We start from the raw sequence: 14,770 nt of genomic DNA on the forward strand, positions 1-14,770 counted from the left end.
TTAGCATTATAACCTTGGTGGCAAACGGATTTGACCAGAAATTTTTCTCTTTGATTCAACTGGTCATCCTGGGAAGAGAAAACAAATTCTGTACCTGCCCCCTGTCTCCTGCTTCCTGACTTCACAGAAAGGAATTATTGTTGCCTGTTTTTCTACCCATATTTATGAAATGTGTTAGGTCTACTGAATGCTGGTGGGAGATTAAATATTTGGAATGTATCATACTGATTTGGGTCTTCAGGGGGATTAAGGTGCTCATTAGACTGGATCAAGACTGGAGAAACATATCTCTGCTATTTTGCTCTGGCTGCCCAGGAACTGCGTGTTGGCTATTAGCTGAAACTGGAGAGGCTCCCAGTCCATGCCTTGATCAGACTTACTGGGTTGGCTGACTGCACAAGGGGCCTTGAACCTTGAGCATGGGGGTGTGATGTTTTAGTGGCCAGACTTCTTGTTAAAGCCTAAGGTGACACCTCAAATATCAAACCTTTTGTGTTTCTTTTTCCTCCTTGCCATGTTCCAAAACTGGATACTTTGCTGTTGCAAAATGAGGTAAAAAACACATTTGGAATGAGAAAACATACCACTATTTCCCTTTTGGAGCTTTGGAATATGGGATTCCATTAACATCAGAGGGTTAGTTGGCTTTGGCACCTCTGAGTTCAGACATGGAATAGCTGTCCTGTTTTTTTGTGGGGCTCTTTCTTATGGGTGTGCTAACTTATTCCTGGACTTTCTGGCGAAGAAAAGGGAGAAGTGGGCTTGAAATAACTCCATCAGAAGCCAGATTAGTGAAATAGCAGGAATGATATTTTCAAGTCACATCTGTGAGTGTGTTAAAAATAGAACTTTATTTTTCTGTAAATCAACTTAATCTCTCCTTTGAGCCCACATTTTTCCTGATGGCAGAAAAATCCGGGTAATCTTCAGCATTTTAGATTTAAACTTAGGTAGTCTGGGCTTTTTGTCTTCCTCCTTAACCCCAGGAGGCAGCTGAATTCTGGGTTGGGCTTCCATAACCTCCTGACCTCCACAGGGAGGAAGTCCTGGTCACCAGTATGTGTCCACTCTGACATTTAGAGACTCACTGATTTCTGGGCACACAGGCCATATTGCATCTTCTCATTTCAGCCCCCAAATCCTTCTAGGTTTCCTGGCTCTTTCTCTTTCCACTACCTTTCAAGCCCTACAGGGAGTGGGGCACCATTAAGCAGCTCTCCCATGACACTCTGGGGTCTACGGGAAATTCCAAGGGCTTAGGCTCTGCCTCCCATGACACCCATGCAGCCATCTCCAGTCAACTGCCCCACATCCAATTCCTCTGGCAACTTTTGGGTGGCTGCTGCTGTCTGGACCCCCAAAGTTATGGAGGGGTCTGTTCCGTATATACTTTAGAGCTGACCTGGAGGCAGGGTGTGCGGTGCCTTATCAGAAACTATCACAAGTCTCTAATTCTTGCTTCCTTTCTCCTTCTACACTTTCATTTATTTTGCCTATGATGGGGAAAAACTGGCTGGACAAAACATTCTTTTAAGCGTATTATTTTAATGGCATGTGATCAGTCTTTGTCAACTTCAAAGCCAAGGATCACCCCCTCTTTCCCCACATTCTGCTGTTGAGGCATTCCTGTATCCATCAAATATTGACAGAACTGCAATTATGTTTCAGGCAATGTTCTAAGCATTGAGGTTATGAGTGTTACAAAAGGTAAACGGGGTTCGGTGCAGTGGCTCACGCCTGTAATCCCAGCACTTTGGGAGGCAGAGGTGGGTGGATCATTCGAGGCCAGGAGTTTGAGACCAGCCTGGCCAACATGGTGAAACCCTGTCTCTATTAAAAATAACAAAAATTAGCTGGGTGTGGTGGCACACACCTGTAATCCCAGCTACTTGGGAGACTGAGGCAGGAGAATCGCTTGAACCTGGGAGGCAGAGCTTGCAGTGAGCCAAGATAGTACCACTGCACTCCAGCACTCCAGCCTGGGTGACAGAGAAAGACTCTGTCTCAAAAAAAAAAAAAAAAAAGATAAAAGGCTCTGCCTTCATGGAGAAGGAGATACAATTAACTAATATAACAAATATTACCCACGTAAAATCTATTGGATATCAGATGGCAATAATCACTGTGGAGAAAAAGCAATGAAGGGGGAATAGGAATTGTTGAGAGGGGGTTGTGATTTACAATATGGACAATAACAAGGGTGAGACTGAGGTTGCACTGGAATCAAGACAAGAAGGAAGTGAGGAAGTGGCTTAGGGATCTATTGGGGGAATAGCATTCCTGCCAGGGGAAGGACATGAGGATGCTGCAAGTGTTCAGGACCAGGAAGCCTTGTTGGCTGCAGTGGCATGAGTGAGGAAGAAAGCGGAAGGACGTGAGATCAGGGAGGTGTGGAGGCTCAACCATAAGAGACTTTAGAAGTTATTACAAGGGCTTTAGTTTTATTCTGGGTGAGCTGACAAACCACTGGAGGGATGTGCACAGAGGGTGACAGGATCCCATGTACATGGTTGTTGGGTTGAGCATGGATTCAGGGAGCAGGACGGCAAAGGTAAAGGTGGGGAGGCAAGTTAGGAAACTGCTGCAGTCATCCTGCATGGGATAATGGGGCTGGACTGGGGCGGTAGTGATAGAGTGGTCTGGTTCTGAATATGCACTGGAGGTAGTGCCAGCAGGAGTGACTGATGGATTGAATGAGGGTCATGAGGAACAGGAGTCAAAGGTGATTGCAGGGATTTTGTCTTGAGCATCTGGAAGGAGAGAGTTGCCATTTGTTCATATGAGGAAGGGTGTGGGATAAGCAGACTGAGCAGGGATGTTCAGAGATAGGAATCTGGACTTACCTTTGAGAAGCCTATCAGGTGTCCAGTGGGAGATGTCACATGGGCAGCTGGAGTCCAGGGAAGGCATCCAGGCTGGACAGAGCTCAAGGTGGGACTCATCAACGTATGTGCTATTTAAAGAGCTAAGACCCAGGGAGAACCCAAGGGAGCGAGAGTGGATAGAGAGGAGGGGCTCAAGCACTGAGCCCCGAGGCACTCAGATGGCCAAAGCGTGGGTGACAAGAAGGCAGCAAAGAAGACTGTGCAGGTGTGGCTGGTGAGGTGGGAGGACAACACTGTGGTGCTCCAGACCGTGGAGCTCTGCAAGGCGAGGGGAGATGCTTCAGGGACAGAGGAGTGACCACTTCTGCCAAATACTGCTTCTGGATTGATAATTGAGGTCTGAGTCATTGGTGACCTTGACAAGAATGTTTTGAGGAGGACAGAGAATGGAAAGATAAGAATTAGAGACAATAAGTATGGACAACTCTTTCTAGAAGTTTTTCTGTAAAGGGGTGAAGGTAATGAGGTGGAAGCCAAAAGGGAACATGTGGGCAGAGAGAGAGACATATTCTTGGTGAATAGTGGGGCACTGGTGCCCATGTGTGAAGGCCGACTGGAATGACCCAGAGGGGAGGGATGTTGGTGACACAGGAGAGGGTGGGGAGAGTCATGGAGTGATGGCCTTGAATGGGCCAGAGGGGATGAGCCCCGGGCATGAGGGCAGAGGTTGACCTTGGGTTGGGGTACAAGCCAAGCACCCACAGGAGCAGAAGGGAAGTTAGCACATGGCGTGGGTGCTGGTGGGGGCTTGGGGAAGTCTCTTCTGGTTGCTTCTACTTTCTAGGAGAAAGGAAGCAGGGACATGGGCTGAGCATGAGTCTAGGGAGGAGGTGCTAGAGGGCTGGGGAGAGGGCGAGTGTGGCAGGTGGTATCAGAAGGGGCGAGTAAAGGGCCAGGGAAGTGAGATGGGGTGCTGGGTGGCACTGGGGCTCCTTGAAGCTGTGCCAGGAACTTGGTGTGAGACCCAGCAGCTGATTTCATGGTTTTTTTCAGCCACATTTGGTTGTGGGGACCTGATGCGAAATGGAGAAGAGCTGGATTTAACCCGAGGTGGCATTGGCCAGAAGTACAATGGAACAAGAGAGGTGCAAGGAGTTTAGGAGAAGGAAAGGGCGAGGGGGTAAACAAAGCATTGTAGGACCAAGAAAATATTAGTTAATATGTAAATCATGATTCTGTCACATGCATAATTGCTGTTAAAAGTGTGAGTGATTGATTAGAAGAGGGTTTACCTGTGGGATGTAGGAAGAAAATGGGGGCAAAAGTCACTGAGCAGCCAGCCAGCTGGCGTGGCCGGGAGGAAGGTCACAGGCCATTCGTCTCAGCAGCTGTGAGTCTGCTGGGGAACAACAGCCACCAGACATCACCTGGAACTTTGAAGGAAGAGGGAATTGTAGCCAAGAGGGGAACTTGGGGAAAACAGAGCGTGGTAAGATTTAGGTCCCGTTGGTGGTAAATAACTTGTTCTATTAAAAAAAAAATTGAACTCTTATTTCCTTAGAAAGAAACACTTGAGATTCCTGCTTTTATTCTTTTGTTTGATGTTATATGGTTGTATTTGATCATTTGTTCTTTTTAATTTTAGCAACTTTATTGAGATAATCCATGTGAATACAGGTTCTTATTTAAAGTGTACAGTTTAATGGTTTGTAGTATATTAACAGAGTTGTGCAACCATGACCAGAATCCATTTTAGAATATCCTTATAACTACAAAAAAAAAAGTACTGAAGAGCATTTATTCCTCATAATAACTGTCAAACTTATGCTATTATTTTTCCATTACAGATTAGATAAATGGAGTCCTAGAGAGGCTAAGGAGTGAGCAGTCCCTTCCAACCACTCCCAGCCCCTGGCAACCACTAAATATTTTTTGTTTCTATATATTTGCCTATTCTGGAACTTCATATAAATGGAATCCTACAGTACGTAGTCTTTTGTGATTAAATTCTTTCACTTAGCATAAGGTTTTCTAGGTTCATCTATGTCATAACATGTATCAGTTCTTCATTGCCTTTTTATTACCAAATAATGTGCCAGTGTAAGGATATATCACATTTTCTTTATCTACTCATCAGTTGATTCATATTTAGGTCTTTCTACCCTTTAGCTATTATGAATAATGCTGCTTTGAACATTCATGTACAAGTTTTTGTGTAGACATAAGTTTTCATTTCTCTTGGATATATACCTAGGAATGGAATTGCTAGGCCATATGGCAACTCTATGTTTAATGTTTTGAGGAACTGCCAAACTGTTTTTCAAAGTGCCTGCAACACTTTATGTCCTCACCAGCAGTGTACAAGGGTTCTAATTTCTCCGTATCTTCACCAACACTTATGATCTGACTTTATGATGATAGCCATTCTAGCAGGTGAGAAGTGGTTTCTCACTGAGGTGTTGATTTGCATTTCCGTGATGTCTAATGATGTGGAGCATCTTTCCATGTGCTATTGGCCATTTGTATATTTTCTCTGGGGAAAGTCAACTTCAATCCATTGCCCATTTTAAAACTGGATGATTTTTTTTTTATTATTATTGAGTTGTGAGTTCTCTATATACTCTGGATACAAATCCCTTATCAAATATATGATTTGCAAATGTTTTCTCCCATTCTGTGCGTTGTCTTTTCACTTTATTGGTAGTGTGTTTTGAAGCATCTTGCTGTTGTTCTTTATTTAAAAAATTTTAATTTCTAAAGCTATGCAAGGAATACTTGCATACAATGAAAAATTAGAAATTTTTGAGTTATATACAAAATAAAAGGAATAAAACGTGTACAATTTTACCATTCAGAGTACCACTATGAACATTTGGGGTTTAGTCCTTTTGTTAAAATGAGATCACGTTATTTTTTAGCCCTTTATAAATCTCATCAGTTGTGAGTAACTTTTCATGTCAGTAAATATATTTTCCCAGCATCACTTTTTAGGTTGTGTAATGTTTAATCATATGGATGTACTGCTTATCCAAACAGTTCCTTATTGTTGGATACTTAAGTTGCTTCCAATTTTTCACTGTTTTAAATGAAGTAAAATCTTTATGCATATCAATGATTACTTTCTTTGCATAGAATTCTGGAATAAGATTGCTGTGTCAAAGTGCATGTTTTTTTAGGCTATGGAAATGTACAGCCGATTTGCATTCTGGAATGATAGTGGCCATCCGTGCCCACCAGCAGTTTGTAGGAGATTAGCTCTTGGCCAAGAAGCTAACCAGGTCCATGCAACAACAGCAATATTACTATTATCAGTAAGAGCAAGAAACACTTACACTGCATTTATGTGCTAGGCACAGTTCTGAGCACTCTCTTGATATTGACTCATTGATTCCTCACAATAACTGTCAAATTGACACTATTATTTTTCCATTATAGATAATTGAGTCCAAGAGAGGTTAAGTAGTGACCCAATGTCACACCACTGAGTGTGGCAGGATTTGAACACTGGCAGTCTAGCTTCTGGGTCCTGGCTTCACCCACCCTGCTTTACTGCTTCTTTATGTCTATGTCACATGAAATTATTGGCAAAGGCACCTATATGTGCAAGAGCCCAGAAGGGAGAAATCCTGATACTGTCAAACACAATGCTGACTATTGCTTTAAAATATTCTTTATAATGCTAAGAAAGCTTCCTTTTAATTCACTGAGAGGTTCATTTGAGAATAAATGAAAAATTCTAACTTCTTAAACGTCCATTTTTTTTGTTTTTGTTTTGCATCTTATAAACTAGGGGCTGGCAAATTTTTTTTAAAGGGTCAGGTAGTAAGTATTTTAGGCTTGGGGGTCATGAAGTCTTTGTTGCAATGACTCAACTCTGCAATTGTAGCTGAAAGCTGCTACAGAAGATATTGATATTTAAATTACGAAACTAGGTGGCTGGCCAGTAGGCCATTGTTTTCAGACCTCTGCTGTAGATGATCCTGTGGGTTTCCTCTCCTGACTCACTGAGGCTGAGCCACTCTTGTATTCTGGAATAACCCAGCTTGACCACGCCAGATTGAGTGCTGCCATCTGTTCGTTAGTGTTTTATTTAGGATCTTTAAGTCTCTCTTCAGGAATGAGATTAATCCGTGTGTGTGTGTGTGTGTGTGTGTGTGTGTGTGTGTGTGTGTGTGTTGCTTTGTCAAGCTTTGCTTCATAAACAAATATAAAATCTTTTGTCTTTTTCTATGCTGTGGAACAAAGAATGATTTATTCTTTGAAACGTAGAATTTTCCCCCTGAGAAATGATCTTGGCCTCATGTCTTTTTTTGGAAGTAGTTCATTGAGATCTTTTCCACTTTCTTTTAAGGTTATTGATCTCTCCATGTTTTCTACTACTTTTGAATCAATTTTGGTAATTTTTATTTTCCTAGAAAATCATTCACTTCATCTACATTTTCTAAGATTTTGTCATTGGTTTCAGCCTCGTAAACCTCTTAATATTTTCATTGTCTCCAATAATATCTTTTTATTTGGTTTTTCTCATTCCTAATAGTATATCTACTTATAAAAATTAGATTTGATAAACGTTTATCTATTTTAATGGTCTTTTGAAATCTTGCTCTGGGGTTTAGTTATCAATTGTAATATCCTCTTTTCTAATATATTCATTTCTATTTACAATTTTTTTTGGTCTTTCTGCCTTTTCCAATTTCTTGAATTATCAGGTAATTTATTTTCATTCTTTTTGTATAAAAGTGAAAACACTTAAGATACATTTTTTTTTTGAATACAGGCTTAGCTACAACCCATACATTTTGGGACATGTATCTCCTATTGTTGGTATTTCCTGAGTATCCGAGATTTTAGTTTTGGTTTTCTCTTTGACCAGGCAGGCTTTAAGCATATGCCTTTAAATTTCCAAAAGGTTAGTATTTTATTTAAAATTTCTCATTTTTGTAGTTTTACTGCAGTATGGTCAGGAAATGTGATTGATAGTGCTTTTATTTCTGGGACTTTACTGAGATTTGCTTTGTGGCTTTTTAATTTTTTTCTAAGTGCTCCAAAGGTGCTGGAAAAGAAGGTATATCTTCTGTTTTTAGTGTACATAATGTTTGTCTATTTAGTTGTCACTGTTAATGGTATTATTCAGACTATCTGTCTGTGACTCCTTTGGAAATTAACTTGGTTATTCAGGATTGAGGGAAGTGTGATACCTTCCCCACAATTCTTGTTCCTGTCTTTTCTTTGTACAGAACTCACTGGTTGGTTGTCTGTCTGTGCCTGACTCTGAGCCTGAGTTATAAACTCAAACCTTTAAGTATTTGGGCTGGGAAAGAAAAATAAAGATTCCGGGGCACTCAACAGCTAAATTGGATTCCATTCTAACCATTTCTACCTAAGTGTCCATGTTTGCTTGTGTGCCAGTATGTGCCGTTGTGTGTTTCTGTGGGGGCGTATGTGTGTTTTAGCATACACATCTCTCCTGGACGTGACTGTGTAAGTCTGTTCTTCTGTGTGTGGGTCATCCTGTGAGTTTGATATGTATATCTGTATATGTGTGTCACCCATAGCACCTTTTTCTTTAAATGGAACTTCAAACATCAAGGCTTGGGTCTGCCTTGCTCTAAGGTAGCTTTTTCTAGAGTGGTTATAAGTCAGAAAGCTCTGCCATGCTGTTCCCTACCCCACCTGACCTTGTTTCCTCTCTCCTGGCTGCAGAAGATCCTCCAGGTAAGTGCGTCTGGTAGGGGCTGGCTGCAGATTCAGCCTCACTCTGGTGTACATTCCCTGTGTGGTGTGTCTGGAGACCACCCGGCCACACAAGGGGTGTTAGGACCACACTTCCAGGATGGGTGGAGACTCGAGAACCTCATCCCACCCTCTCCCCAGGGTGCCTGTTCAGGAACCCTTGGCCGGGCTCCAGCTTGTGTTTACCCTTAGTAAGCCAGAGCTCGGAGCACTTGGCTTTAGTTTGAAGGGGCCGCGAGCATTTTCAGAAACTCTGTGATAGATATTCAGTTCCTGGTGGAGAATCAGAGCAGGCTCCTGGGAGATCTTCTAGCCTACCTTCTCATACAGAGGAGGAAAGCGAGTTCGAGAATGAGCTCCTGACGCCATGTACTTGGCCCTTCCCACTAAACCAGATGAGCTCTAATGGTACAGATGGGCGCAGACTGAGTGATGAGACCTTGGTGAGCTTTTGGGGTGGACTGACCATCCCACTTTCAGGGAGCTTGGTGACCCTCTAGGTGACAGGACACCCCGCCCCCTGAGACAGGACACAGCTGAAGGAATATTCTAGACACCAGAGCTAAGAGGGCCTGCAGACACACTGTGTATAGGAGGAGTTAAAAGGTGGGGAGGTCAGGATTTGCCACAACAGTCCTGTCCACCTTTTCCTGCAAATAGGAGTGACTGGAGGAAGGATGCAGGTGTCACACAGAAAATGTGCTGTCATACACTTCCTTTCTTCTCACCTGATACCTCACATTTAGCCGTGTCTGTGGAATAAAGGGTACTTAGTATTAGTTGATTTTCAGGGACTCTGCCTTGATCTGAACTTGATCTGACCTTGGGAAGGCTAAGTGCTGATTTCCAATGCATCCTTTATTGCCTGGGTAGGGAGACGGGTGGACAGAATAGATAAAACTCTTTTGGGTCTGAATTTTCCTGGGTCTCCTGCATTTTATTCATAAATAATACATTATTGACATTTTCCCCTAAGAGTTACCCTATGTACCTTCTGATTTTGGTCTCAGTGTGTTGGGTCCCTGCGATGCAGGAACTACAAAGATGCTTATGCCCACTTCACAGAAAGGAAAAGGGAGGCTGGGGAGTTTGACAGAAACACACATGCTTGGGGGGCAGAGCTAGGGCTAGAGCCTCCGCTTCTCAACACCAACCAAATGCTGAAACCTCTTCCTCAGTCTGCAGTCTTTGCCCCTGGAGAGGCGGAGGTTTCCTCTCTCTGCTCCCCCAAATCACCCCTAGGAAAGCCTTGTGGTCCAGAGCAGCCCAGCAGCAGAGGGTGGGTTTTCAACTCTGAAGGACGCTCCTTGGCAAGTCCTGTTTCTGAAATGGTCTTTTTCTTTCTACCCACTCAGGAGGAAGAGTTTATCGATTGGTGGAGCAAATTCTTTGCCTCCATAGGGGAGAGGGAAAAGTGCGGCTCCTACTTGGAGAAGGATTTTGACACCCTGAAGGTAAGACCTCTCTTCAGTCTGATGGTCGCTGTGTGTGTGTGTGTGTGTGTGTGTGTGTGTGTGTGTGTGTGTGCTGGGCAGTGGGAGACAACAGAAAGAGAGCTCGTGCAATAGATCTATTTGCATTTGCCTCCTCATTCAGTGTCTGAGGGTGATGAATGCTACTAGACCAGCTGGGTGAGAAAACCACCCACTGATTTACAGCCTGAAGCGAGTGTGGGCTGGGATAACCAAGACAGTATTCCTAGGAGAATGCTGAAGAATACAGAAGTGTTTAGAGGTGAAATGATCTGTGTTAACATGCCCCAGCTCCCCCCGCCGCCACCCAAAACAGGGTGGTCCCCCTGACTGATGTTCAAAATAGTCAGCATTATTAATATTGCATGACATTGAAAATTGTTAAAGCTTGGAGATGGGTAGGCAGGGATTTGTTGTCCTATTCCATGTCTTTCAGTGTTATTTGAACTTTTCTATAATAGAAAATTTGTGTTAAAATAAAGAGCATCAGTTTGAGAATGTACTCCTGACCCCTAACTCCTACAATTGGGTCAGAAAATTACCTACAAATCTGAAAATATGGGAAACCCTGTTTCTGTGGAAAAAACCAGAAATGAGTCAGTCAAATTGTGGTATTTTGAGGAAATTATACAAATATAATTATACTTTGAAAAAGTAGACTACTTTTAAAGAAGATAATCAGAGGTGACTCAGAAATTACTCCTTAAAGGAGTTGCATGGTCTCCCTGCTAGGGTTGCCAGTCAAAATTCAGGATGCCCAGCCGCATTTGAATTTCAGATTAACAATGAATAGTTTTTAAATATCAACATGCTTCAAGTATTGCACGGGGCATATTTATTTAAAAATTATTGGTTATGGAACAGGAAAAGTTCCCTTATCCCCCTCACAAGACGTGCAATGGGGGTGTGGCTGGCTTCTCCGGTGCCCTGCTGCTCAAACCTCTAGGGGAGCATGCAGATGGGCAGGTTGTGGGGCTCCCACCCCACAGCAGTGTCCAGGGGTGAATGTTTACAGCTGAGGCCCCAGTGGGCGTGTGTTACAGAGTGCTATTTCAGCTTAGCCATCTGTAGGCGGCTTGTGTTAGCTCAATTAGACCCTTGCCTTATAGCAAGGACAGAGGGCTTTCTGTATCCTGGGGTTTCTTGCCTTGGTGTACTGAAAGAATTGGATCACACGTGGGCTTGGAGATTGAGTGCAAGGTTTTATCGGTGGAAGTAGCTCTCAGCAGACTGGGGAGCCAGAAGGGAGATGGAGTGGGAAGGTGGTTTTCCCCTGGAGTCGTGCTGCTCAGCGGCTTGGACTCTCCTCCCACCACCCGGGCCAGACTCCGCGTTGTTCCGCGGGTCGATGGCCTGCCGCCCTGCTGGGGCCTGTTGGTGTGCTCCTACGCCAGTGGGTCCTTCTTGACATGCCAGTGGGTCCTTCTTGACATCCCATCGCTCCTGTGTTCCTCCGCTGGTGTGTTCCTCTGGATGTCCAGCAACTTGTGTTCCTGCCCGCTAGGGTCTCGGGGTTTTTATAGGCACAGGATGGGGGTGTGGCAGGCCAGGATGGTCTTGGGAAAGGCAACATTTGGGCAGGAAAACAGAAATGCCTGTCCTCCCTAGGTCTGTGGGCATAGGCCCAGGGGTGAAGCCCTCGCCAGGGACCCCGTTGTCCTCTACCCAGCACTTCCCAGACCCCGTTCTGTATCAGTTATTTATTTCAAATTCAGATTTAACTGGGAATTGTGTATTTTCACTTACTAAATCTGGCAACACTACTTCTGATTATAAATGGGGGAGACTGTACCCCGCAATTGCCTCCCAGGCTTGGAGAGGAGAAAATGAGAGGTGGGCATAGGCTGTTAGACACATAGAAAAGGACCCAGGAGCCCTTTGAAAGGGACTGGATGAGAGAGAGTTGCTACCCTTGTCAGGGTGGCAGGTGGCCTGGGCTTTCAGGTGATTCTTTTGGCACAGAGCCTCTGCTAGGCACTCTGGAGGGCAGTTTCACCAGGCAGCAAAAGTTGTCTCTGCTCTATGGGCCTGCCTGGTGAATTGTGCCTGGAGACCTGGCTGCTCAGAGATGAGGCACAGGCAGCAGCAGCCGCCATCCTCAGGCAGCAAGTGCTTTCTGGACTTGGTAGCTGGGTGTGTGAGGTTGGGCGAAGAGACAGAACTATTTGTGTACCAGGAAGAAGGTCTGACACATTAGGTCTGGCATGTGGTCCTGTGGCCTTGCCAAAAAGTCACACAACCCAAGCAAGAATGAGGACTCCTGTCAGGGTGGCCCATGGCCCATGGCCCTGGCCCCTCACTGCTCCCTCAGGTGCGGATGCTGAATTGGCACCCAGCCCTCCGGCTTGACCTCTTGGAGGAGGTCTCTGACAGCATCCAAGTGAAAATAGGCTGTCCAAAGCAAAATGCATTCAAACTATTTCTGGGGGAAAACTAGACCTGGAAGAAACACTGGTTCTTTAAGGATAAGTAAATGGAAGAAAACCACCATCACCAACATGGGTCTTTGAAAAATAGCCTGCCACATTATGGAGAGAATGGAGCACACAGTGGGTACAGGAAAACAGATTTTAGAAATCACTAGCATAGGGGGATGAAGCAACTCCTAATCTAAATAGAAAAATATAGGAACAAAAGATACAACAAGAAAGCATTAAAAACAGAAATCACAGAAAACACGTAGTAGAGAAAGAACAAAACATCTCCACGTTCCTCATTAATAAAGGTGGACTAAACTCCCCCATTAAGTGATAAGGACTCTTAGGCTATATCAAAAGTCAAAATTCATTGTACTGTCTTTAAAAGACACATCTAAAACAATATAACTTAGAATGGCTAAAAAATAAATATTTCGGAAAACAATATTTTGGCGAACAAGGTAAGTGTAAACCAAAGGAAAACAGAATTTAAAGTAAAGAGCAAAGGAAGCAAAATAGAGTGTTTCATATAAATAAAAGGTGTACATTTCAATGAAAAGACTCTCAAATATTTATGCATAGAATAGTAAAGCTTAGAAATACTTAAAGCAAAAATGGATAAGAATATATAAACTAATATCTCACACAGATAAAAGCACAAAATGACAGAAATTAAAGTTGCAGTGGGGATTTCATTACACCATTTTCCTTAACTGATCAAGCAGACAGCAAATAAATAAGAAGATAAAAGATCTGAATAACAAGGTAAATGTTTTCTAAGCTACATGAAGTTAAAAGTATAGCTTTAAAATAGAGAATAAAAATAGTAAAAAATGGAGAATACATTTTTTCCTGATGCTCAGCGAATACTTACAAAATTTGATCACATATTAGTTTTGTAGTAAGTTACCAAAAGCAGAAATCTTACAAGCCAGATTATAATGCAATAAAATGAGAAATTAATAACAAAAGTTTAAACAAAAAATTCAACCGCTTAGAAATTTAAAAAATATTTTATTGGGACTTCCAGTATGAACATGGCTGCATAAGTCAGCATTTTTCCCCTTTTCTCTTGGAAATCGTTCAAACCCACAAAATCCATTTTCAGAAAAGTTGGAAACAAATAGAAGCCACAGACTTCAAAATATATGTAAGGGCTGCTCAAAGACAACTGAAATTGGTTAGAGGCCACTCAGCAGTAAATGAAGAGAAGATACACGCAGAATGTTGAAAGATCAGAGTGGTAGCAGATCTCAGAAAGCCCTAGCAAAAATATACTTTCTAATGGAAGAATGTTGATAATGATTTAGGACAGATAATGGTTACATGGGGGTTTATTATCTATTCTCTTTACTTTTGTGTGTGTTTGAAAATTTTCATAATAGTTTCAAAATACAGTTCCTGAAAGTGAGGTTTCACCATGAAATATAAATGTCATATCCTTTGTTTACAACTGTGGATATGGAAACTTTGGAGACAGGTTGAAGCTGATGGCAGAAGCCTTTTAGACCTAGTTTGATTCAGAGAAGCAGAGGTGGAGCTACACAAACAAGAATTATCCAAATGAGCCATATTTGCAGGAAGCAGTCTGCCTTTGTGGTGGGAGCAAAGGAAGTAGCTGGACTAGGAAAATTCAACTCATTTAGTGAGAAATAATTTTGAAAAATGGTGTAGCCTGAATTCAAAAATCCTGCAAAAAAGGAAAGAAAATCAAAATTAAAACTTATCAAAAGAAGGAGCAGATGATATGAAATGCTTTACTGTGAACCTTTTCAAAACGGGCAGTCAGAATGCAAAGGAAAAATGAAAGAAGTCAAGGACTGATAAGATGAGTGATAAACTATGAGCTGGCAGGACTCAGGAAAGAAAGAGATGAAAATGTGAAGTTGGAAGGAGCACAGGACAGAATGGCCACATGGAAAACACAACCAAGGGCACAGAGGACAGAAACTATAAAAGTAAGCAAACGGAAATGAAAAAGTTATAAAGGAACAAAGAGAAAAATGACAGATAAAGACATCAGGGAAAGGAGACCTAACATTTGCATAATTGGAGTCTCTGAGGCAGACAACCAAAATAGTAAAAAAAAAAAAAAAAAACCCCAAAAACAAAAACCCTTATGGTTTGATAAAACCTTACTGAAATGAAATAAATGAATACACATATTGAAAAAGTTCATGGTGTGTCAGGAAAAACTGACAAAAATTGGTCAATCTGAGACATATTCTAATATAAGTATTGTACTTTAGAGCTAAAGAAATAATTCTTTGGGTAGTCATACCTCCTCCCCACTCCTTGAAAAGAAAAAAGCAACATTAAGTTA

The 14,770-nt window shown here is 42.5% G+C and overlaps 1 protein-coding gene across 13 annotated transcripts in view; it reads left to right on the forward strand.

Annotated features, from left to right (window-relative positions):
- The window catches only part of DYSF (dysferlin), a 231,302-nt gene that overhangs the window by 179,295 nt on the left and 37,237 nt on the right, over window positions 1-14,770 (forward strand). For all 13 annotated transcript variants that reach the window (XM_025353665.1, XM_025353669.1, XM_025353667.1 and 10 more), the window contains one exon: window positions 9,914-10,012. In XM_025353665.1, coding sequence (XP_025209450.1) covers window positions 9,914-10,012 — 99 coding nt within the window. The remainder of the gene's footprint in view (window positions 1-9,913; window positions 10,013-14,770) is intronic.

Source organism: Theropithecus gelada, chromosome 13 (genome assembly GCF_003255815.1).
Source record: "Theropithecus gelada isolate Dixy chromosome 13, Tgel_1.0, whole genome shotgun sequence".
Taxonomy (NCBI): Eukaryota; Metazoa; Chordata; class Mammalia; order Primates; family Cercopithecidae; genus Theropithecus; species Theropithecus gelada.